A 24,436-nucleotide genomic window follows, 5' to 3' on the forward strand; every position below is an offset into this window, starting at 1 on the left:
TAACAAACCTGCACGTTGTGCACATGTTCCTTAGAACTTAAAGTATAATAAAAAATAGAAAATAAAAAATAAAATAAAATAAAGAAATCCAAAAAAAAATTATAAAATTGTATGCTAAAATAACGTAAAATTGTTCCATTATCCTATGCTCTGTTCAAAACTAAATTCCAGGTGAATAAAAGCACTAACTATTTTTGAAATTATGAATAAAATACTTGCAATTCAGAAAAAAAATATTTTATGAGGAAAACTTATTACATATACATCCTTCAGTTAAACGCTGGATACCTAAACTTGTTCAGTAACATTTGTCATATATCTACCTTTAAACAGAAGGAAGCAGAGTGATGTGGTGCTGTTAATGAAAGATTAATATGTCGAGCAGATTGTAAAGCGAATGTGAGAGCTAAAATTTGGACCTTCCTGTTTGCTAGTGGTATTGATTAAAAAAAGATACAGCCTAAGACCCAGGGAAGCATTTTATATCTCTTTTACATCTTGGCTCTGCTTCCTTTTGACCACTTGTCAGGGAAGGGGGGATGAGGTGGTATGGCATCAGAAAAAAGGTGATTTAAATCTGTACCTTAACTAAAACCTACCTCTGCCTTATGCTAATACCTCTTTGCCTTCCCCAAACAGGAAGTATTCTGCCTCCAGAATGTACGTTATCAATGATTTGCAGTCATACCACATCAGTGGTTCAAAGTTCCCATTTTTTTCTTAATAAAAAATTAGAATGAGTTAAACTTTTACAAAGCAGGAGTAATAGAAGGAGCATGACCCAAAATAAGATTTTAAGATCCTCTGAAATTGCTATTTTACCATGGCTTGAAATACGGAAGGATTCTGGGAGAGTTCAGGTTGAGACTTCCAGAAGCTGGCCTTCTGGAAAATGTGTGAAGGAGATGTCTGTTCACTCTGTGTCTCCTTCCCTCCCACTCACTTCTCAGCCAACTCCAGTCTGGCTTTCTTCCCAATATTCCACCAAAGCAGGTCTCGCTAAAGTGACAGTGCTCTCCATTTTGCAAAATCTAATTGTCTTGTGTTTTTAAAAATTAGTCCTTATCTTATTGCCTTTGTCTGAGGAGCATTTGTCACACCTAAGCATCTCTTCTTTTTGAAACACCTTCTTGCCTTAACTTCTGTAGCAACACGTGTCTGTTTTTTCTCTTATCCCCTTGATTACTTCTTGTCTGTGTCCTTCGAAAGCTCATTTTCTGCCGTCTAGCAGTTAAACAGCTCGTAGCATTGTCCTGGGTCAACTTCGCATCTCCCACTCTTTTATCTCTCTGCCATTTTCAACTAACACTTCGCTTGAATCAAGTGGTTCAAATAACCAATGGCTTTAGTTGTCACCTTTTAATTTCCATTGTTGGCAACTCCTGTTCCCAATGTGTCTATGTAGATTCCTCAAAAGCAGCACCTCAAACTGAACAAGTCTAAAACCAAAATGATCTTACAACACTTTCTTCTCTATGGTTCCTTATCTTAGTGACTGGCACCATCATCCATTAGGTTGAGAACCCCAAACCTACAGACCCTTTCCTCACTGACTTCCCCATTCCTAATGTGTTGTCAGAGCCTGTCCATTTCACCTCCCAAGTGGCCATCGGCACTGTTCATCCTCTCCGTCTTAGCCTCATCCCACCATTGTCTTTTCCTCCATCATCTCTTGCCAGGTGGGACCACGGCAATGCTACCATCAAATTGGCCTCTCCATATTCATTCTTGCCCTCCAATAATTTGTTCTCTATATTTAAACATGAGCTATCTTTTCAAAACACAATCTGATCATGTCAGTCCTGTACTTAAAACCCTTCAATGACACCTCATTTTCTCTGAACAGAGATTCAAATCCTTAATACATCCTAAAATATCCCATATAGCTAGCCCCTGCCTCTCTCTCCAGCCTCATTTCATAGCACACTCCCTCTTGCTCTCTGCAAGAAGAACTAAGAAGAAAGACCTAAGGCTGCATCCCTACTTCTTCTTCCACGGGGCCTTTGCACATCTCTCTCTAGTGACTTCTGCCACTCATTCATATCCCTCTCTCCCCTTTCCCCTATGACTATAGCTCCATGAAGCAAGGACCATCTCTGTGTGCTCCCTAACACTCCCCTGGTGTCAAGCTCTCTCATTGCCTCAGAACAGACACCACAAATGTATTGGTTGAGTGAACACCATCTTCAGCTACATAATTGGGCCCACACATGAGTGGTGACACTCCTCCGTGAAGAGAAAGGCCTTCACTCCCCTCTTCCCTGCCCTGGGAAGGAAGGATGTCTGCTTTCAGAAAGCACACAGTTTGAAATTATCAACTAGTTTGAATAAAAAGTACTTATTTTCTCAATTAATTCATCATGGACAAAGTAGTAGGGATAAATGTACTAATTGTAACTTATATTATGCTGGGGATGGAGGAGGAAGGCCAGATAATACTAAGAAGACAGAATATGATAGATAATTTGGAATGTCCAAGGCACATTTAGGCATCATCTCATGTGATTTTTCAGAACAACCCTATAAACTAGGTGCTATAATTGCTTCCATGTACAGATGAAACAAAGACACAGGGAGGTTAGATAACTTATCTATGGCTGCACAGTAAGTGGTGCGGTCAGAGTTGGAATCCAGATGGGTGCAGGCAGCCCTCCCACCCTCCATGCCACACCAATCCAGGCCTGTTGGGCTTTCTAGGCCTAGAACCAGGGAGGGGGGGGACCAATTACAGTCTGATGGCACAGGTCTGACAACACAAGTCTATACCAGCCCAATTTCAGAGTCCTCAGTATAGTGGGTAATCTTGTTTTAACACTCAAGTATAGAGGTGGCATCCCTTACAAAGAGGGCTCCCAGGGTGACAGAGATTCAGATTACACTTTCACTTCATATTTCTTGAATTTTCCATCTTGATTGTATGGGGCTTCAGATCTACGCAAGCAATTGAAGACCCTTCCCCAGCCTGCCTTGGCATGAGCCATTTTTCTGTTGTGACAGACCCTCTGACCCCTATTTTACTCTATCAAGTTAAAATGCAAACTTCCAACTGAATCTAATCATAATGATTTTTAAACTATGATCTGTGACCACACTGAAATGAGCTAAATCACTTACGATTATCCTGATGCCTGGAGAACGTACTCTAAGTATTTGAATTCTTTGTAATCTTTTCTCAGGTGGTTAAAGGGTTTGGAGGATGACAAGCAGGAGACAGACGTGCATTACAACTCCCTGACTGGAGAGGGCAACTTCAACTGGCGCTTCCTGTTTCCGTTTCAGTATCTCCCGGCTGAGAAGCAAATGGTCATTACCAAGAGGGAGAACATCTTCTCTCTAGAGAAGATGGAGTGTAAGACTCCCGCTGTGTTGGTGCTGCAGGTTTGGGATTTTGAAAGGCTGTCCTCAGATGACTTCCTGGGTAAGCCAGTGACTTCATCAAGCACATATTAGTCTCAGCTTTTGGAGAGCTTGGTCTGATTTAGTTACAAAGCTAATAATTTCAGCACTATCTACGAGAGCAAAAACTTGGAAACATTCCAAATAGCCATTAATAGGGATTAGTTAAATGAGTGATGGTGCATCCACATGATGGACCACTACATATTCCAAAAGACTTAAGTTGATCTTTGCTCTACCACTAAAAAGTCATTAAACTTTGAGCTAATTACTGGTCTGCTCTGTGCCTCAGTTGTAAAATGAGGGTAGTAATATTACATATTTCAGAGAGGGGCAGAGCTGTAAATGTGGTAACACAAAGAGCACGCCGTAGTGCCTCACATATAGTAAGCACTTGTAAGCCAAAATGTACCTGAGACAAGTCTCAATCAATTTAGAAGTTTATTTTGCCAAGAATAAGGACAGGCCTGTGATATAGCCTCAGGAGGTCTTGATGACATGTGTCCAAAGTAGTCAGGCCTCACCTTGGTTTTATACATTTTAGGGAGATAGAAGACATCAGTATACGTAAGATGTATGTTGGTTTGGTCTGGAAAGGCGGGACAAGTGGAAGTGGGGGCTTCCAGATCGTAGGCAGATTCAAAGGTTTTCCAGTTGGAACTCGGTTATTGTCTAAAAACCTGGAATCAAGAGAAAGGAATGTCTAGGTTATGATAAGGAGTTGTGAAGACCAAGGTTTTTTCATGCATATGAAGGCTCAAGGTAGCAGGCTTTAGAGAAGATAGATTATCAGACTTGAAGAGTCTGTTCTATGAGCCTTAAGGTCTTTGTTGATGTTAACAGTAATGAGGCATGTCTGACTCCCCCTTCCCATCAATGGCCTAGAACTAGCTTTCCAGGTTAATTTTAGAATGCCTTTGGCGGAGAGGAGGAGTCCATTCAGATGGTTGGGGAGCTTAAAATTTTATTTTTGGCTTACACACTCAAGTGATAGTCCTGCAAACGTTAAAAATATGGGAATATCTAATGAATTGGACAGTTGTACAGGATGCATTAAGTGAAAAAAGAAAAATCTCATTTCTGTAAACTACATTTATATGTATAGGAGAAAGGGATAGTCATAGAAGGCTAAGCACGAATACACAGAGCAGTGGTCAACTTTCTAGGGATGAAATTATGAAAAATTTTTCCATTCTCATGTTTTTGCCCATGTATATATGCTCTGAATTTTCCATGTTTAACAAATGTTAATTTATAATAGGAAAAAATGGTTAAAGAGATATAGAACTCATGGCAATCTCTTACTCTGCCTTGTGTTCACTCATTGGAAAAACAGTGTTGGGAACCCACTAAGGTTCACTTCCTGTCCTGCAGAGTAGATACAAAGAAAATAAGACTAGTCTCTGACCTGGAAGAGTTTAGTGGACACCAAGAGGGAGGTGAAGTGGGGTGAGGAGGATCTCATGGGGCTGTCAGTGCTAAAGCAGGGGAAGGTTAAAGCCAATAATCCAGGCTCAGGGAGCAGAGGAGGTGCTCAGCAGTGATGCTACCTGCAACTGAGGCTTGCAAGTTAAGTATTGTTAACTTAAGAGTTAAAACAAGCTCTTCCCTTGTCTTCTACCTGCTACCACGTGATTAATCTTTTGATGACACCAAATGTGTCTCAATCCTATTTGTCCTCCCAATACCTAGCACATAGTTGTGATCCAATGTGGTACTGATTGAATGACTAGGAAGTGAAGGGTGAATGAATGAATGAGGATGGTGATTGAGAAGCTCTATCTGTTACTTTTAGAAAATGCTTCCCTAACTGTAAGGGTCATCTCTCCACAGGCACCCTGGAAATGAACCTCAACAGTTTCCCTCGAGCAGCTAAGTCTGCCAAAGCCTGTGATCTCGCCAAGTTTGAAAATGCAAGTGAGGATACCAAGATCTCTATATTCCAGCAAAAACGTGTGCGTGGCTGGTGGCCTTTTTCTAAGAGCAAAGAACTCACAGTAAGTGACAGCTATAGGAGGTGGAGGAGATGGGGAAGTTGGGGGCATCATGCTGTTTCAATGAGTCATTTTGTGAACTTCAAGTAAAATGCCTTGAAATGACATTAACCCTTCATGCAGAGGTTCTGCTAAGAAGCAAGAATTTTTAAAGCTTTATAAATGCATGAAGACTTAGCGATCTATGTTGAGGTGATTTTCTATCCTTTTGGCCTGAACTTATGCCCCTGGCATTAATTTTTTTTCAACATTTCTTGAGATTATGCATGAAGTCCTGAGTAATATACAATTTCAATGCAATTACCTTATGCCTTCATCCTCAAATGTAAGACATGATTTAAAAAGTGATCCATCCTTTTCAAAGAAGGTGACGGCAGGAGGAGCCATGTATCCCTTTTCCTGAATTGCCCACTTCCTGCAAATGCATGTCAGACTGTGTGGCATGTGTTTGGAGGAATTTTTGACCTTCCACAAATATTGGGAAGACAGTTTCTTCTTCCTATTCTTTCAACTCCCTCACTGATCTTCTGTAAGGCAGGAGGGATGACTTAGTGAGGTTGGAAAAAGGTACTGAGACTGATAGCAGGGTCTTTTTTCTGCTAGCCTCCCCTTGGGATGAGTGCATTCTGCCCCCTGCTTCTAGTACCTTGTGGCAAAAGCACACCTAGGACAGGATTTTTCTGGTAGCACGTCTGGATAGAGACCTATTTCTCTTTCTGTCTCTGCTCTGAGGGTCTAGTGGGTGTGAGGCAGGGATTCCCCTTGTACCTCACTTGGTAAATGGCAGCTGCTGGTCTGACCTCATGGTGTCTAGTTTTATTATATTTTCTGAGAGTTTGTCTCTTCTATACATTCTTAATTGGATCCCCTTGATTGGTGAGGTTGCTGGAGAGGCCCAGCCAGTTTCATTCACTCTCAAGTACTTAATGAGCGGTTACTACATGCCAGCCTCTGGGCTTGGTTCTGGGCAATCAATATTTGTTGGATGCATGAATGAAACCAGAAATGAATGAGTCATGGCCTCTGCTCTCAGCCAGCTCAGAGTCCAGTGAGAGGGACAAACAGGTCAACATCCAATCATGCGTGGAATAACCGAGGTGTGAAATGCAGGGAAGGAATGGAGAGGTGGGAGGGATGCAATTGTCCTGATGGAGTTGAGGGTTCAAACAGGACAAAGGACAGTGAAAAGGCATTTTATAGATGAAAAAGAGCAGATGTCTACTGCAAGTGAAAGAACCATGATGAGTACAGTATGGAGGCATGAAGGGGCTCCCGGTAGAAGGCTAACAACCCTCTGATCAAAATTCCTGAACACAGTACAAGGTTGGAAAATGGGGATTGCCAGGCCCAGAAGTCCAAACTGTTATCCTTTGACATTATTCTAATCTCTCTACATTAATAAGCAGTAAATTTAGATGCATGATCATATAATAGCAGTCATCTATTATATTTTATATTCCTTTAGATTTTGAGAAATATGTACAGACTCCTGTTATTTCATTTAATCCTAATTACTCTTCATTTTCCATGTCATTTACTTATTTCTTCATTTCATCCAACAAGTATTTACTGAGCTTCTATCAAATGATAGGCCCTGAGAATAAGACATGAGTAATACAGACAAGGTCTCTGTTATCACAGAGCGTACAGTCTAAAGTCAAGTTCAGACATACAGACCGACAGAGAGCTACTCACACATACTCCAAGAAAGAATGACTTAGAACAAGGGCTGGGCAGGAGACAAAGCACCAAATCAAAGCTTATCCAATGCAGGGATTTCCATTCACTATGGTGGCAGGGGAAGGCCTTTCTATGCCTGTGAAACTAAGTTGAAACTTGATGAATGAAATGTAGTGAGCCACGGGAGGAAGAGCATTTCCCACAGAGTAAATTCCACAGGTGAACGGCCTGAGGTGGGAATGAGTTCAGTGCTTTGGACAAACTAAAATCCCAGTGAATAAAAACCTCCCATAACTGGCGTGTGAGGCATGAGGGCAGTGCTGGTAAAATGGAGAGGACACCAGAGCCTGATCACATAGGCCTTGAGGCTATGGTGAAAAGCTTGGACTTCATTCTCAAAGGAAAGCCACTGCATGGTTTCCAGCAGGGAGGGGATCTGCCTCACCTAGGAAACACATCCCCTTAATGCTGTGTGGACAATGGTCAGAAGAGGGTCAAACTTGGAGAGAGAGGACTAGGCAGAGATGTAGGAAAGATTTAAAATATGCTGAAATAGGAACTCAGAGAGGAGGCTCTTTGGAGAAGGGCACTTGGTTGCTGTGTCAAATGCTCCTGAGAGTTTAAATAAGAAGCCACAAAGATGTGCCCATTGGACTTAATGGCACGGAGGTTCCCGGTGACCTTTAAAAAAGCAGCATTGTGAATGTCCGCAGCATTATTCATAATAGCCCCAAAGCAGAAACACTCAAATGTCCATCAGCTGATGAGTCAATGTTTAAAATGTGGCATATCCATACAATGGAATATTATTCAGTCATGAAAAGGAATGAAGTACTGATATGTGCACCAACATGGATGAACCTTGCAAATGTTATACTAAGTGAAAGAAGCCTGTCTTGAAAGACTACATACTGGTCTGATTTCATTTATGTGAAATGCTCAGAATAGGCAAATCCATAGAAAATAGATGAGCAGTTGCCAGGGGCTGGGGCAGGGTAGAAGGGGAATGGGGAGCAACTGGTATGGAGTTTCTTTTTGGGGTGATTAAAAAAAAAAGTTCTGAAATCAAATAGTGGTGATGGCAGTACAATTTTGTGAACATATTAAAATCTATGTAATTGTTGTATAATTTAAAAGAGTGAACTTGGTGAAACCCTGTCTCTACTAAAAATACAAAAAATTAGCCGGGCATGGTGGCGGGCGCTACTCAGGAGGCTGAGGCAGGAGAATGGTGTGAACCTGGGAAGCAGAGCTTTCAGTGAGCTGAGATCGCACAACATTATGATATGTGAATTATATCTCCGTTTTTTAAAAGCAATGTTAGTGGAATGGTGAAGACAGAAGTAGATGAATGTGGATTGTCCAGTGAATGAGAAGCAGGTTAGTGTAGACTCTCTAGAAGCCCCGCCAGTTTCATCTCTCATTGCTCCCCTCTCAACTATCTCAAATCCTTCCCGGACTCTTGCTTGTCTGCTCTGTGGACTGGTTCTTCTGCCTGGATTGCCTTAGCTCCTTTCTCTGAGAAAACTCCCAGTCCTTAACTATTTGGAGATTCTTTTTAGCAGTTGTCCCTCTGAGATGCCTTCCTGGGTATCCTCAGCCTGGGTGGGCTTGCCTTCTACTTCCCTACATGTATCTCTTGACACACTATTTAAACTTGTCCGTGGACTTTATGGTTCTTCTGTCAGCAATTTGAGTCCAAAAGTATGTTTTGCTTTCCGCTCCCTTTCTTAATGTTCAGTGTCTAATGTACGTAGCACATAATACTCAAATATGTATTGAATGAATCAATTAATTCAAGAATAATTAATTGACCCTACTATAAAGAGATTATAAGGTTTTCTTCTGTTTACTTAGTGTACTGAGCACATAAGAAGTGCTCAGTAAATGTTCTTTGAAAATGAACACATTAGTACACATTGATTTATATGATTATCTGAGTGTCGGTTTAGAAGCCAGAGAGAAATAAAGAAATGACAGAAGACAGGTAGATTTTAATGGCAAGGGGATCAAAAGATTTAGATAGAATATTACACAGTGGCGAATGGATGAGCCTTTGGGCTTTGGCAGTCTATTTTCCTAGACTGTATTAAGATCCGTAGAAGCATTTGAGCTTATGATCTGAGCCCCACCTGCTAGGTATCAGAGTAGTGGCAATTTCCATGATTTTTCACCTTCTGTCCATGCTGTCCTTGCCAGAGCCTAGGTATGGCAGGTTATTACAGTGATTTAAATTCATTTGTTGAATAGTTTTGTGATGACTGTAATGTTCTCACTTAAGTGAGGCATTTATGTGGGAAATTTACTGTCTGGTTTGATTGACTCAATGCAGAGTTTTTCTGCTTTTGTGCTTCAGAGGGCCCATTTGAAGATCCCTCTATTTGAAGATCCCTCTTTGTCTCGTGAGGGAAAACCTAACAGAACCACTAAGGCCAGATCACCTCTTACAGTCCTATCATAAAAGAGAAGCCTCTTTTATGAGGACATGCACATTTTATAATTTAAGATCCCACAGAGGACTTCTGTGCATCAAAAAATGCATGTCTGTGTTAAAAGTTTCAAAAGCTTTCTGGATTGTCCTAGGGATTGCGATCAGTAATAATGAAAGGGGTGGATTCCACCCTAGAACGGTGCCAGGTCAGCAGATAAGCAATGGATTCAAGGCTAACTGGGGCCAAGCACAGTGGCACACACTTATAGTCTCAGCTACTTGGGATGCTGAGGCAGGAGGATCCCTGGAGCCCAGGAGCTCAAGTCTGCCCTGGGCAACAGAGTGAGACCTTCTCTGTAATAATAATAAACACTGACTCCTGGATTCCATCCTTTAAGAAATAAGAAAAACCATCTTGGGTCCAAAGCCTGGCTCCATTATTTACCAGCTGTCTGAACTCTACCATGAACCTCAGCTTTCTTAGCTGTAAAGATTGAGAAAATTAAAAAGTATGTACCTCATGAGCTGTCATAACCCTGAAATGAAATAGAATCTGTGTGCCTGGAACATACTAAGTATTCAATAAATATCAGATTTTCGCTTGAGCGAAAATTTACTCAGCAGTCAACTGTTTTGACCAGTCCCTGCTCCCACTTCCTTCTGGGCCCCAAGATGAGGGAATGCCTCAAACTCAAAATACCTAAATATCTTAGTCAATGTTAACATCTAATCCTTAGGGGTTACACTTTTGGTAAATGTAAGAAAAAAGAAGGGGCTGGGTGTGGTAGCTCATACCTGTAATCCCAGCACTTTGGAGTAGGAGGACATCTTGAGCCCAGCCTGGGTAACACAGTGAGACCCTATCTCCACAAAAAATTTTTAAAATTTGCCAGGAATGGTGGTACCTACCTATAGTCCCAGCTACTTAGGAGGCTGAAGAAATAGGATCCCTTGAGCCCAGGAGTTCAAGGTTGCAGTGAGCTATGACTTTGCATTCCAGCCTGGGCAACATAGGGAGTCCCTGTCTCTATAGAAAAAAAAGGAAAGAAAAGAAAAAGAAAGGGGGGGGCGGGGCGGGGGGGAAGGAATGGAACCTCTAGCAACATACTCTTAACTACTTTATAAATGATTCTCCTGATGAATTGGCCATGATAATGAATTAAAGATTTGAAATGGCTACATTGCCTGGGGGTTCGTTGTCTCATGCTGAGAAAAAATTCAGGATATGGACACGTGTGGATGGGTTAAGGAGTGGAAAGTTTAATAGACTGAAGAAAGGAGAGGAGCTCTGAGAGAGAGAGACGCGTCCAAAAAGGTGGGGAGGTGGCCGACTGCAGCAGATTTTATAGGCAGGCTGGAGAAGGTGGTGTCTGATTTATATAGGGCTCACACATTGGTTCAATCACGTATGACGTTTACATAGGGCCCAGGAAAGGCTGGTTGCCCCACCCTAATCTTATTATGCAAATAGGCTTTCCAGTTGATTGGCACCATCTTTTCTGTTCTTTACTGTACACGTGGCTGAGGGAAGGGAAGATGAGACCACCATCTTGAACATGTCTAGTCCCTAGTCCCTAGTCCCTGCCAGCATTCACTGTGCAGGCTCCCAGCTCGCTTGTCTCTGCCTGCAGTTTGACTTTACAGGCTGCTCTTTGTTAAAGAGAAAGGCCTTACCGAGGACTCCCATACCCTTACTACCTGCCTAAGTGATTTCTTCTTAACTCCTGTATCACCTTCTATACTAAGGATAGGGGCTTCTAATTAAATGCTCTTCATTTCTATCAATGTAGTTTTCCCCTGAGTCTAGATGATCATGTTGCTCCTTCAGTAGTTCATTTTTCAACAGTTACAGAGAGCCTCCTCTGAGCAGGGCTTTGGTAGGATATCCTGAATAGAGAGATGAATAGGATGCAGCTCTTGCCCCCAAGGAGCTGCTGTCTTGAGGAGAAGACAGAACAGTTGCCGGTTGCTTCTCTTGTCTGACTGTCGTAGTAACAAGTGTTACCAATAGGAACTGACTACCAGAACCTGTTCTGAAAGACTGAACATACAAACAGCAGTGGTCAGACCACACGTGACAATAAAGCTACAACCTCTGCAGCAACGAGCCCCAAACCGTCAGAGCTTGGGCAATGACTGCAAGCTTCCCTAATTGGTGCCCCTCCTTCCAAATATGTTCCCCTAACTAACCACGTATGACAGCCCCCTGCTTAGCCTGCTTCCCGTTTCCCCATACGAGCACCTTTCAGTCAGAACACATCCAATGACTTCCCTTTTCTTGTGATAAATCTTCCTCTCTCCCTATTTTTGTGTCTCTGACAAACCTAAGTGACAGTAGCTCTAAATAAATAGCCTCTGTTTGTTCTTATCTTGGTGATCTTTGTTGATTTCCACAGCACGAAACACTGAATGTATATTAATTCATTTATCTGCTAAAACCCCCTGAAAACATATTTAATCAATCCCAGTTTTATAGATAAGGAAGCTGAGGCACAAAGAGCTTAAGTAACTTGCCTCATGTCACACAGCTACTCAGGGAGGATGAGATTCAAACACAAGCAGTTCACTCCTACACTCTTGAGTCCTAACCACTGTGCCATACTTCCTTTTCTGGCAGAGGGTCATAGAAACAGAAGGGACGTCCAACCTGTCCTGGGGTCACCAGCAATCTTCACCATAGAGGTGAAGTCTGAAGGGATATTTTTGGGGGAAATACAATTTAAAACAAAGTATCCCAACTCAAAAGCTAATAAAGTTTTATCATTGAGTAGTCATTAAAAGCAACCTGTTGAGAGATTGCAGAGACAGAAATTTCATCCTTTTATGAGCAGCAATCACCCATTACACACATATTTTCAGGAGAAATGATAACTAGTTCTCAAATAAGAGGACTTCACAGCCCCATTTGTCACACATTGTTCTAGATTCACATGGTCATTGAGGTGACCATTTCTGTTACTTGATTAGTTTTACCCAAAGGAAAACAAACTTCTCAAATCTTTATGCCACCTGCTAGAGATTTTAAAAAACATTTATTTTAAATCTGTTATCAGTGCCCCCCCAGCAGTGTCATTTAATCAATCTTCTCAAATCTTTATGACAGGAGGTAGTTTTGCAACTTGGAGCAAAGTGCTCACCAAAGTTAGCCGCCTACCCTCCCAGAGAAACTGGGGTATAGGGTGCTATTCTCCTGATGTTTACATTTCAAGGAAATGGTTCTCAGATCCTTGAAAAAGACGTTCCTGGGTGTTAAAGGCAAAAGGCCTATCAGCTTTCAAAACAATTTATGTACATTTCAAAGAAAAGAGAAAGTACTTACAATTTCTCTGAAGTAAATGCTTTAAGAGAAAAGGGGGAAGGAAATCTCTTCCGAATTTCAACAGGGAGAACTAAGCCTCTCATTTTTTATTTTTATTTGCCCTTACACCTCCTAAAGGGAAAATAAGAATTGACTTCATTTTCATGCATACCAGTGGCCCACGGTCAGAGCCTAGCCAAGGCTAGGAGCAGCATGGAACCTGGTCCTGAAAGCCCTGCTTTGGCCTGCAGAAGGGATGTATTCCAGCTACCCCTGTCTTCTTGTTACGGGAAAGGGGTCCCAGTCCAGACCCCAAGAGAGGGCTCCTGGATCTTGGGCAAGAAGGAATTCAGGGCACGTCTGTAAAGAGAAAGCAAGTTGATTAAGAAAGTAAAGGAATAAAAGAATGCCTACCTCCATAGACAGAGCAGCCCTGAGGACTGCTAGTTGCCCATTTTTACCGTTATTTCTTGATGATATGCTAAACAGGGGTGGATTCATGCCTTCCCTTTTTAGACCATATAGGGTAACTTCCTGACATTACCATGGCATTTGTAAGCTATCATGGTGCTCGCTGGTGGGAGTGTAGCAGTGATGATGACCAGAGGTCACTCTTGTCCTCTGATCATTGGTTTTGATGGGTTTTGGCCGGCTTCTTTACTGCAACCTGTTTTATCAGCAAGGTCTTCGTGACCTGTATCTTGTGCTGACCTTCAGTCTCATCCTGTGACTTAGAATGCCTTAACCATCAGGAGTGCAGCCTAGTAGGTCTCAGCTCCATCGTACCCAGCTCCTATTCAAGATGGAGTTGCTTTGGTTCAAATGCCTCTGACACTCTTAAGTAATCAATAACCATATTAAGAAAACAACTTTCTCCTAATGGAGTAGCAAGTTAGGTGGCCCAGAGTAAATGGTGTAATGGAAAACTCCTGCCATTCCTGGGGGGCACTTCTGTTCCATGTGTGTAAAATCACTAAGTTAGACTGGGTGCCTCCAACATGCATGCCCAGCCTAGACATTCTCTAATTCCAACTCTGTGTGCCCTCTCCTCCCGTTCTTTGAAGCCAGTATCCGAACATTGCTGTCTGGTTTTAGTTCCTGGCAAGCAAGAGAGGGTTTGTTTATGGCCATGGACACCTGCCAGCTTTATTTTTAAAGCTGCTTATCAGTGCCCCCCAGCAGCATCATTTAGACATTTAGACCACACAGCTTCTAGTGTGGAATGTGGAATGTGGCTGTCCTCAGAGTAAGTGAAAAACAGCTCCACGGCATTGCTGAGGAATGGGGACCCTTGGGAGAAAGAAAGGGAATATCTATGACCATGTTCTTCGTGAAGCACATTGCACTATGCATTTTATATGCCTTATCCCAAGTCATCCTACTCAAAGCAACCTTTAAAGAAATCAGTCTTTTAATAGATAAAGATCAAAAAATGTCTTTTACAAGTTAATCCCACAAATCGACAAACAGCCAAGGTAAATCGCATCCCTGGTACATCAACAACTAAAACTCAAAGGGAGATTTCTATGCTTCCAGTTTGGTGTGAAAAACAGCTTTCAGCATCTGTGATGGCGACATACTTAGATGTTATGTTCTAAAGATTCAACAGTGAATGAGATAAATTCCTAGCATCTTGAAGTTCACAACTTAGCTGGGGAGGGTGGTAGATAGATCATTTAAATAATATTTAGCAAGATCAGATAGGAGCAGAGGAGGGAGATATTTTATATAAAGATTCTTTTAAGATAGGGTGTATAATGTGCATGTATAGGAAATCTGAAAAGCACAAAAGGTAGAAAAAATAGCACACATATGTATACCATCTAAAGAAAACTCTTGCTAACGGTTTGGTTATTCCTAATATTTTCTCTATGCATAATCATTCCATACTTAAAATAGTGCCTTCTTCATTTTGTTCCACTCAGTTTTCTTATGAGCATTCCTCTGCATTTATACTAGCAATATTATTAACTCTATATTCTCAAAATAAAAATGCCAGTTTAATCATTGTGTTTGTCCTCAACATTTATTCATTTAAAAAATGTGAGCACACAGAAAAGTTGAAATGGAACAATGATCAGCCATAGATCTACCACCAAGATTCAACACTTGCTGATATTTTGCCATATTTGTCAATATATTTGCGTATACTCCATCGATATATGAAGTATGTTTGAGTATTTGTGTGTACGTATATATGCCTATTTTTTGACTGAACAATTTAAGCTGCAGACATTCTGACACTCTACCCCTAAATACTTCAGCATGCATCTCTCAGGAATATAGACACTCTCCTACATAACCACACCACATATAAGTAAATAATGATTCCCTAATGTAATCTGATATCCACACCATATTCATGTCTCCATCTAGAAAAAGAATACCCTATTGCCCCCAAAATGTCTTATATAGCTGTATCATTTTCAAAACAAGACTCAATCATGGTGTATGTATTGCTTTTCATTATTATATCTCTTTGGTCTATTTTAAAACAATCTTTTGACATTTTCCCCTCATGTTGACTGTTTAATGAGACTAGGCTTTCTTTATCTGGTTGTTTTCTCATCATATTGCTTATCTTATTCTCTATCCTCTGTATTTCCTGTGAAGTGTAAGTCAGATATGACAGCATTTATCAAGTTGTTTAATAGGTGATGCTGTTTACTCCATAGTGGATCATGCCAGGAGGCACATGCTATCAGATGGTCTCATATTAGTGATGCTGTGTTTGCTCACTTGACTCTGTTGGTAAATACAAGATCTCTTCGCTGTAAAGGCACATTTTCCCCTCTGCAGTTAGCAGACAACTGATGGGTAACATGGTGCTGTGGGGAATTCCTGTTCTGCTCTACCCAAAGGCTTTAATAACTACTGGTGATCTTAATTATTTCTTTGGTTTTATAAAATAATTTTTCTCACCCTTCCTTACATCTGTCTGTCTAAGCTATCTATCGATCTATTTACCCATCTACTATCATTTGAAAAAATGTATTTATTGGTTGGCATTTATCTGTTAAAAAGAGCTTTCCCTCATCAATTGGAAATAAATCAGTCACCCTCCTCCCCTACTCCCAAAAAAGACAGGATAAATACATAATTATATCGCTTAATAACCAAATTTTAGAATTCAGAGTTGGTATAAGAGTCATCTCTAATGATTTTCCCTTGCTTTTGTTGTTACTGTTATCACTATGGATTAATGGATTTTTAATAAATATGTTGTAAGCTCTATCCACTGAAGAATCTAGAAGTAAAATCACCCAGTAGCAAAGATGACTCCTAGCACCTAGATCCTGGTTTCTACACATCAGCTCCTACTAAAAACCAACCAACCAAAGAAACAAAACACAGGGATCTTTGGGGAAATGGCTGACTCCAGGTCAATGGCAGATAAAATCCAAAATGAGTCTGGGACATCTCAGTGGAGCAAATAGGGCAATTTGAACATCCAAAAGAATAATGACTGTGCTTTGTACATAACACTTTTTCTGAGTTTTGAATTATTTCCTTAACTTAGTTACCCAGAAATGGAATTCCTACATTCAGCATATAAGATTATGTATGACCATATAATACACACACATAGTTGGATGTGTGTATATATATGTATACAACTACATATAATATACACACATATGTAGTTGTATACATGTGTATATGTGTATACAACTATGTATTTTTGTGGTCATAGATCTTATGTATGTATGTACATGCATGTATGTGGACATAACTATACACGTAAATACATGTATACATAATGTGTATATGCAATGTGTGTGTATATATATACATATATATATATTCCTTTTCCTAAAAGATTTTGCCAGCATACTTTCCTCCATTAACATATGAGAATGCCTCATGTAATTCCAGTCAGGGGTGTGTTTTCATAAGCAATAATCACTGCTGAAGGCATGTCCATTCCCAATGCAATCACTTCTCAGCCTCCGAAGGCATCCCTTCTGTAGGCACAGTGCAGTTTGGCACATCAATTGTATACGTGATATGACAAATCTAGGCTTCTCAAGTATCTTTTCTTATTGTCTCCCATCCACAGATATCATTAGGCTAGTAGATCGTCTCTCAGACTGTCTATTTTTACTAACTCTGATTTTAAATTACATTTAGAGGATATTATTAGCTTATGACCTCTCCTTGGTGCTGAGCTGGATGCTGATGGTTGAAACAGGACAGGAAACCTCTGTGTGGACCGATACCCAGAGCCACGACATTTATCGAAGCTGTCAGTAAACACCTTTCCCCTGCAGCCTTCCCGATGCCTGATAGATGCATTGTGACCTTTCTAGCAGGGTGGTGGAGCTGGCACAAGGCTCTTCATGATAACAAATGACTCCTATGTCTAGGGCAGAAGTAATTTAATATTCTCTGCCTCCTTTTTCTTTGCATTTCTTTTCCTATAGGAATCTGGGCCTGTGGGACTTTTCTGGTATTTTCTCTATGGGCAGAAGATGTTTTCTGTTAAACTGCACGTTTCTGTTGGTGAAACAGTATTGAAGTTAACCACTACCATAGTTAAAGGCTTTCTAGTTAACAAGCCCTAGGCTAAGCACTGCATATGTGTTATTTCATTTATTTTTCAAAGCAACCTTATAGGGTACATGCTGTTAATAGCCTCAGTATAGTGAGACTTAAAGAGGGCAGGTGACTTACCCAAGATCACACAGCTAGTAAATTGTAGAGCCTGGTTTCAAATGCGGATCTGTCTATTCACAAGTTCTATTCACTGGACTATTTGTGTTGTCCTATGCCACGCTATGCCATGCTATGCTATAATATTAAGCTATCTAAAGCCAGCCCACAGATAGAGATCAAAAGCATATACTAATGCCAGAGCAATGACAGCAATTATGGGGTTCCTCCTGAATATTTCAGAAATGGCACGTTTATTCATTGTTACATAAATAGCCTACTTTTTTCTTCCAGAACAAAGTGCCATTTAGACACGTAAAGTGGCAAAGGAATGGAGTTTGGCATCAAAGGACCTTGGTGCAAATCTGGGTTTTTTTAACATCAGTTAGCAAACATCACCAAGCCTTGGTTTACTTGGTTGTAAAATGGTAATAAAAATGCCGTATAGTTTGTCAGATTGCCCAAAAGGTTAAATGAGCTAATGCATGCATAAAACACCATGCAAGTTATAAAGTGCCAGAGTTGAGTTTATTGTTATTAAGAGTAGAGAACAAAGGGGCAACTGCGATCCTCTTACTGTGGCCCTAACTTACTCTCTGTTGATTTCTATTCTGTCTTCCAAGCATTCTGGATCCTAGCAATTGGTTAGCCCCTCTTAAGCTGACTCTACTTCAAATTAGAGGAAGTGGATGAAGTTCCTAGTGTATAACATACTGCTCAGCGGAGCTTAAGTTACCTGTGAATGATCTCTGGAAATAAGTCTGTTTTGTATATTGGACACCATTTCTCTATGAGTTTTGGACTTATTTCTTGAGTCTCTCCCAGCCATCAAGTCCTTAACTCTGCCTTTCATCAATCCTAGAAGTTAGAACCAGATAGCTCTAGAAAGCGTCTGGCCATTTGACAGATCAGAAAACTGAGACTCAAGAAGACAAGTGCCATTGGATGGTGATCATGAAGACAATTATGGAGTCATCTCATGTTAGAGTTAGGCAGGCTCTTATAAACCTTCTAGTCCAATGTTCTGGCAATTAGATGAATAAGTTGGAAGGCAGCCTGCTATAAGGGAAAGAGTATGAGCTTTGGTATCATACAGACCTGGGTTCAAATTCCAGTTGGTTGGCTTGTCGTCTGTGTGACCTTAGAAAAGTTATTTGATCTCTGTGGTTTCATTTCTGTATCTACACAAGGGAGACCTACCTTGCTTATTGCTATGATTGATAGACAGATAAATGATAGAACAAACAAACCTGGGGCAAAGTGAGCAATCAGTAAAGCATTCCAATTACAGTTATACATATTATTACTCTACTATTGATGAATGTGTAAAGGAGAAATTAAAATCAATAGAAGCTTTATATTTTTTCCCCACAGTTTTCAAATATTTTCTGAATGCCTATATGCGCAAGTCATTGCCTATGGGGCTAAGATTTCTCACCAGGAATGAGCGACTACATATATATATGTTTTCATGAAACATTTCTAGATCATCGGACATTTAATGCTACTCTGAGTTGGGCCAGGGTTCCATTCAAAGGATGAATGAGACCATCTAGATTTTAACTCATGATTTCACTGGTAATAAAAGTCCACTGCACTTCTTTATTAATTCAGGCAGCCATGCCATTCCCTCTCTTTTCCTGCCCCACAACCTTACCCATATGTATTCCATATCATTCTTATATCTCCCATGATTATATTTTAATGGCTGCCAGCAACCAAACCTACTTGTGAAGAAGTCCTGGCCTTTTTAGGGTGAATGGGTAAGTTAACACAAGACCACTGGCTCATCAGAATCTTAGACTTTTGTATTGGGGTAAGAAATCAATAATGTCTGTGAAGTCAAGTAATGCCCAGTTCATGTGTGATTCAGAGGAAGAAGCTTTATCAGCAATCGTGTGTAATAAAATGCTTCACTCCTACCAGCTCTGCCTCCCTCCTATCATCTTGAATTTCAATGCACAAAACCAAAAGAGGCAGGAGAAATGAGAGTCTCTGTCACCAAGAATAAGAGCTCCAGGAGATCAGAAGTTCTGTTTTTCTTAATCATTAAGTCTCTAGTGCCTAGAGCAATGCATGGCATACAAAGGATCCCCAAAAGTGCTGAATGAATTAGTGAACAAAGGAGAAAGGCTAACTTTTGTGGGGGTCCTATCTCATCCTTTGATAAATCGAGACATACGTTCCTGCCAAGAACTGTGGCATAGTGCTCTAAAGAAACACATTACTCACAATTTTCAAATAAAATAGGCCATTCCTTATTTTGAGAGAATAGGGGAAGAGGGAGGCAGTGCTATAATAAAAGGATAACCCTAAAATCACTAGTGGGGACAACAAAAAGAATGAAGAATGACAGAAAGGAAACACCATTCAGCAAATGTGGGGTCACTGTCACCAACTTGCTCTTGAGAATTGACAGAGAAGACAGACTGTATCAGATTCAAAAGGGTCTGCCACTCAGTTAGTCCCCCTTCTAATTACTGCAATATTTCTTCAAATATCCCCTTCTAATTACTGCAATATCTCTTCAAATATCACGTGTTTACAAGAAGAGTAGTACACGTGACTGGGCTTGTGTGTCTGTGTGGACACATGGGGCGCTTTCCTTCCACAAATCTTGAAACATCATTCCTAGGCTTTTGGTGTTCATCATAAAAATGGCTTCTCCCAGGACCAAAAAAGCAACAATATTTATCAAAATAAAGCAGCAGGATAATCAAAATACTTTCTGGAATTCTCCAACTTGGTAACACTTCTAGAAGGTTGCCATTGGCCCAGTGGGCCTTTGTGACTAGAAACGAAAGCTTTTGCATCTTTTTGCAGGGCAAGGTTGAAGCTGAGTTCCACCTAGTTACAGCAGAAGAAGCTGAGAAAAATCCTGTTGGAAAAGCCCGAAAGGAGCCAGAGCCCCTGGCCAAGCCCAAGTGAGTGGAGTTATGGGTGGGAACATCAGAAATGGGAAGGGGCCTTTGCAGTCCTCACTGGTGTCTGATATGGGCACTTCATTAGAGCAGTCCTGTGAGATACCCAGGAAGCCAGGAGGCAGTCAATCGGTGCCTTCCAACCTGTGTAGCTTTTTGAAGAAAAAGCTAAATATAAGAAGAAATATAAGACATCAGCTATGCCTTCCAGGAGCTTTCGATCTATTTGGGAAAAATAACGCATTCATAAAATAGTTGTCAGAGTATAGAAGACTCCAAAAGTTTCAAAAGAGGGTGAGTCAAGCGATGAAAGAGTTAGGAACTTGAAGTGAAGGGAATCATTGGGGTCTGAGGCTGTCAGGAAAGACTGCATAGAAAAGGTGGGATTTGAGCTGGTAGGTTGGACAGATGGAGGGTGATGGGGCCTTGGGCTGGATTCTAACTGGACTCTTGCTCTCTGCTCCACACCAGCCTTTAACCATGGTACAGGAATCCTCATCATACAAATGTCAGGCTGCTCCTGCTTCAGGCCACATGCTCTTCTCCCATTTTCAGGCCTCTCCCTATGGGTCCTCAGAAAGTGGGAGTTAGAAATATTTCCTGGGTGTCTTAAGCACTCTGAGTGTTGACAGGATGACCCCCTTTTTGATTTTCTCTTCCTTCCCCCTCAGCCGCCCAGACACCTCCTTTTCCTGGTTCATGAGCCCCTTTAAGTGCCTGTACCACCTCATCTGGAAGAATTACAAAAAGTACATCATCATTGCTTTCATTCTGATCATCCTCATCATCTTCCTGGTCCTTTTCATCTACACCTTGCCAGGAGCCATCAGCCGAAGGATCGTTGTGGGCTCATAGAGGATCATGGAGGACCCAGATCCTCCCCATATACTAATCCTCTCTTCCTCATCTGGGAGCTTCTAAGAACATGTCAAATGCATGGCACTGTGCTGAGTGCTAAGGGGACACAGATCAACCCTTCTTAGAAGAGATGGAAAAGAAACATTTTCTCCCTGCTCCAACCCCTGCCTCCAGGTTTCAAACTTATGAGACATAAGGCATGTTTTATCCCTTGGGCAGCATGAAATAAGGCACTTTCACCTCATGGTAATCAACAGTGACCTCAAATTAACTTAGATCAATGTTATCTTTATGTAATTGCTTATATCCTGAGAGGTTTAGTTCTGGGTCAGAGATTTTATTAGAAGTACTTTATTTTAAATAAAATTTTAGGCCAGTTTTGGTGGCTCACGCCTGTAATCCCAGCACTTTGGGAGGCTGAGGCAGGTGGATCACTTGAGGCCAGGAGTTCAAGACCAGGCTGGCCAACATAGTGAAACTCCTTCCATACTAAAAATACAAAAATTATCAGGCATGGTGGCACGCACCTGTAATCCCAGCCACTCGGGAGGCAGAGGTTGCAGTGAGCCGAGATCGTGCCACTGCACTCCAGCCTTGGTGACAGAGTAAGACTCCGTATTGGAAAAATATAAAAATAAAATTTTAGAGCAAACAAACTGAAAATATTATAACAAATTACTAGACATTGAACCAGTTCCTTATATCTTAACCTTGTGTAATCCTTATAGTTTACAGAACACATTCACTTAGGCTGTGCAACTGGCTTGCAGACAATGTCACATAAATCATCTAAAATACCTTATTGTTGAAATTTCCATCTAGAGACAAGATGTAGTGGATTTTCTATTAAAGTCACCACTTGCGGAACATGTTCAATAACAGTAGTTGGTTCTGGAGAAACCTATTTTGATTTATGCTCTGTGGCAGTTTCCAGATGGGAACCTTATAATATGTTGTAAGATATATGAAATATAATTGTGTGGATGGATCAGGGACAGCTCCATGCCACCAGCAGGAGTTCTCTTTTGTCAGATATACAAGCTCCACCAAGTATGGTCTTCCCATAGACCATGATATGACCCATAGACCATCCCTGGCACTATTCAGCACTTAGCCTGACCACCATATGTGCCAGATTTCATCATGAATCTTAAGCACAAATTTTTATTTTATTTGAGACAGTCTTACATTCTTCACCCAGGCTGGAGTGCAGTGGCATGATCTTGGCTCACTGCAATCTCCACTTCCTGGGTTCAAGCAAGTCTCATGCCTCAGTCTCCTGAGTAACTGGGATTACAGGCACTTGCCACCACACCTGGCTTTTTTTTTTTATTTATTTTTTTATTTTTATTTTTAGTAGAGATGGCCACCAGGTTGGCCAGGCTAGTCTTGAACTCCTGGCCTCAAGTGATCTGCCTATCTTGGCCTCCCAAACAGGCAGGAGCCACTACACCCAGCTGCTTAAGGACAAACTAATTTCAAAACCAGTCTTAGAAATGATATCCTACGCACTTGTCAAATGGGGTCAGTGTTTCTTGAAAGTAAATCTCTGCTTTTCATAACACAGTCGAAATCTGCCACCCTACCTAAGGCAGGGACTTGAAATGAGGGGCAGGTTTTCTCAGATATAATAAGGAAACAGAAGAATTGGAATATTTAGTCTCAATTCCCATGCACAATTTTCAGCCTCGTATGCAAATCAATATGACAACCATTTCTTTTTTCTATCAGCAAGAGCCATTTGTTGGTATTGGGAGGCTAGGCTGGAGTTCCCCTCTTGACACCAGGGCTACTGTTTTGTTTGATAGTCTGGCACAGATGTCTTCTAAAGGGTAACATTTACTTCTATATAGAAAGTCATTTTTAGAATGTTCCTGGTCCATCAAAGGAAGACTAAAAGAATGTTCTGTGTGATTTTGGACTTAAGCCTTTTTCACTGAATTCTGGCCCTAGATACTCACTAGTAACCATAAGGCCCTGTTTTCCCCAAATGCTGAAGTAGAACATTTACTGCATTGGCAATGTTTTCTAGTGGGATTGGTTATACAAACTGTCATTCATTCTTACTGTGCAATATTGCACAGCCATAATTAATGGTATAGTTAAAAATATTTGATGGCATGGAATATATACATTGAATATATTGTAAGTAGGAAAATATACAGGTTAGAAAACTGTATGTATAGCATGTTGTAAAAAGAAAAAATATATATACATGCATAGCAAAAAATGACGGGAAGAATATGCCAAAATGTTAACGATTATCTTTAAGTAGTATCATCTTTTTTACTTTGTCTATTTCTCCTAAAACTTCTAAAATAAAAGGTATTATTTTCATGTAAAAAGTTTAATAAACTTATGTGTCCATTTAAAAATATTCAGCGAGTGTCTCCTATGTGCTGGGCAGTGGGGATACAGCAGAGATAAGACAAACAGTAGCTCCCCACGATATTTTATCTTCAAATTATGGGTCATCCAAGAAAGGCACCAGATAAGGAATGTATTTCATGGATGAGGTTTAGGAAAAAGTATGAATACACCTCTGGTGATGTTGACAAGGAGAATAGCATTATTTTTAGGATAAATTTGAAAGTACGGTATTCTACTTTCTGCTGGATTGTGGACAGGAAGATGACAGGTAAACTCTTGACAAAATGTACATTTTCAAATTCATAATAAAAGCTAAAAGTTTAAAATCCTTGTAAGTTAAACAGAGCTCATTAACTCTCCTTTGATGTCAAAAGACATCCAAATGCTAAAAGCCCGGAGCAGTATTTGAAACACTTTTGGATCAGATGGCATCTTAAGAAATGTGTGAGAAGAAGTGGAAAGCAATGATAATTTTGGAATCAGCTATGTCTGGTATTCTATACATAGTATATTGCATATGCCTGTCCTGTATGTAAAAATTAAATAAAATAATGTTCCATGCCTAATTGTATAGCCCTGGTGCTAAAGATATTACAGTGTTGTTTTTTTTTTTTTTTAAGCCCATTTCCCAAGAAGTTGTCATGAGTTCCTACTCGTGTTCTTAAATAAGATTAATTTAAATTTATTCATTTGACAGCTTAGAGTTTTCTTACAGTTTAAATCTGTTTCAGAAAGGTTTTATTTATGTATTTTACAACATTTGAATCTTTTTCCCCCAAACAAAGCAAAACAAAATTAATACCAGCAATAACCACCCCCCCCCCCCCCCCCACCA

At 40.6% G+C, this 24,436-nt stretch overlaps 1 protein-coding gene across 2 annotated transcripts in view; it reads left to right on the forward strand.

The window, feature by feature from the left end:
* The window catches only part of FER1L6 (fer-1 like family member 6), a 172,014-nt gene extending 150,368 nt beyond the window's left edge, over positions 1 to 21,646 (forward strand). For both annotated transcript variants that reach the window (XM_017881439.1, XM_017881440.1), the window contains 4 exons: positions 3,177 to 3,418; positions 5,230 to 5,393; positions 20,276 to 20,376; positions 21,045 to 21,646. In XM_017881439.1, the coding sequence (XP_017736928.1) occupies positions 3,177 to 3,418; positions 5,230 to 5,393; positions 20,276 to 20,376; positions 21,045 to 21,228 (691 nt within the window). In that variant the 3' untranslated portion in view covers positions 21,229 to 21,646. The remainder of the gene's footprint in view (positions 1 to 3,176; positions 3,419 to 5,229; positions 5,394 to 20,275; positions 20,377 to 21,044) is intronic.
* The last annotated feature ends 2,790 nt before the right edge of the window (positions 21,647 to 24,436 follow it).

This window comes from Rhinopithecus bieti, unplaced genomic scaffold (assembly GCF_001698545.2).
Source record: "Rhinopithecus bieti isolate Rb0 unplaced genomic scaffold, ASM169854v2 scaffold_13272, whole genome shotgun sequence".
NCBI lineage: Eukaryota > Metazoa > Chordata > Mammalia > Primates > Cercopithecidae > Rhinopithecus > Rhinopithecus bieti.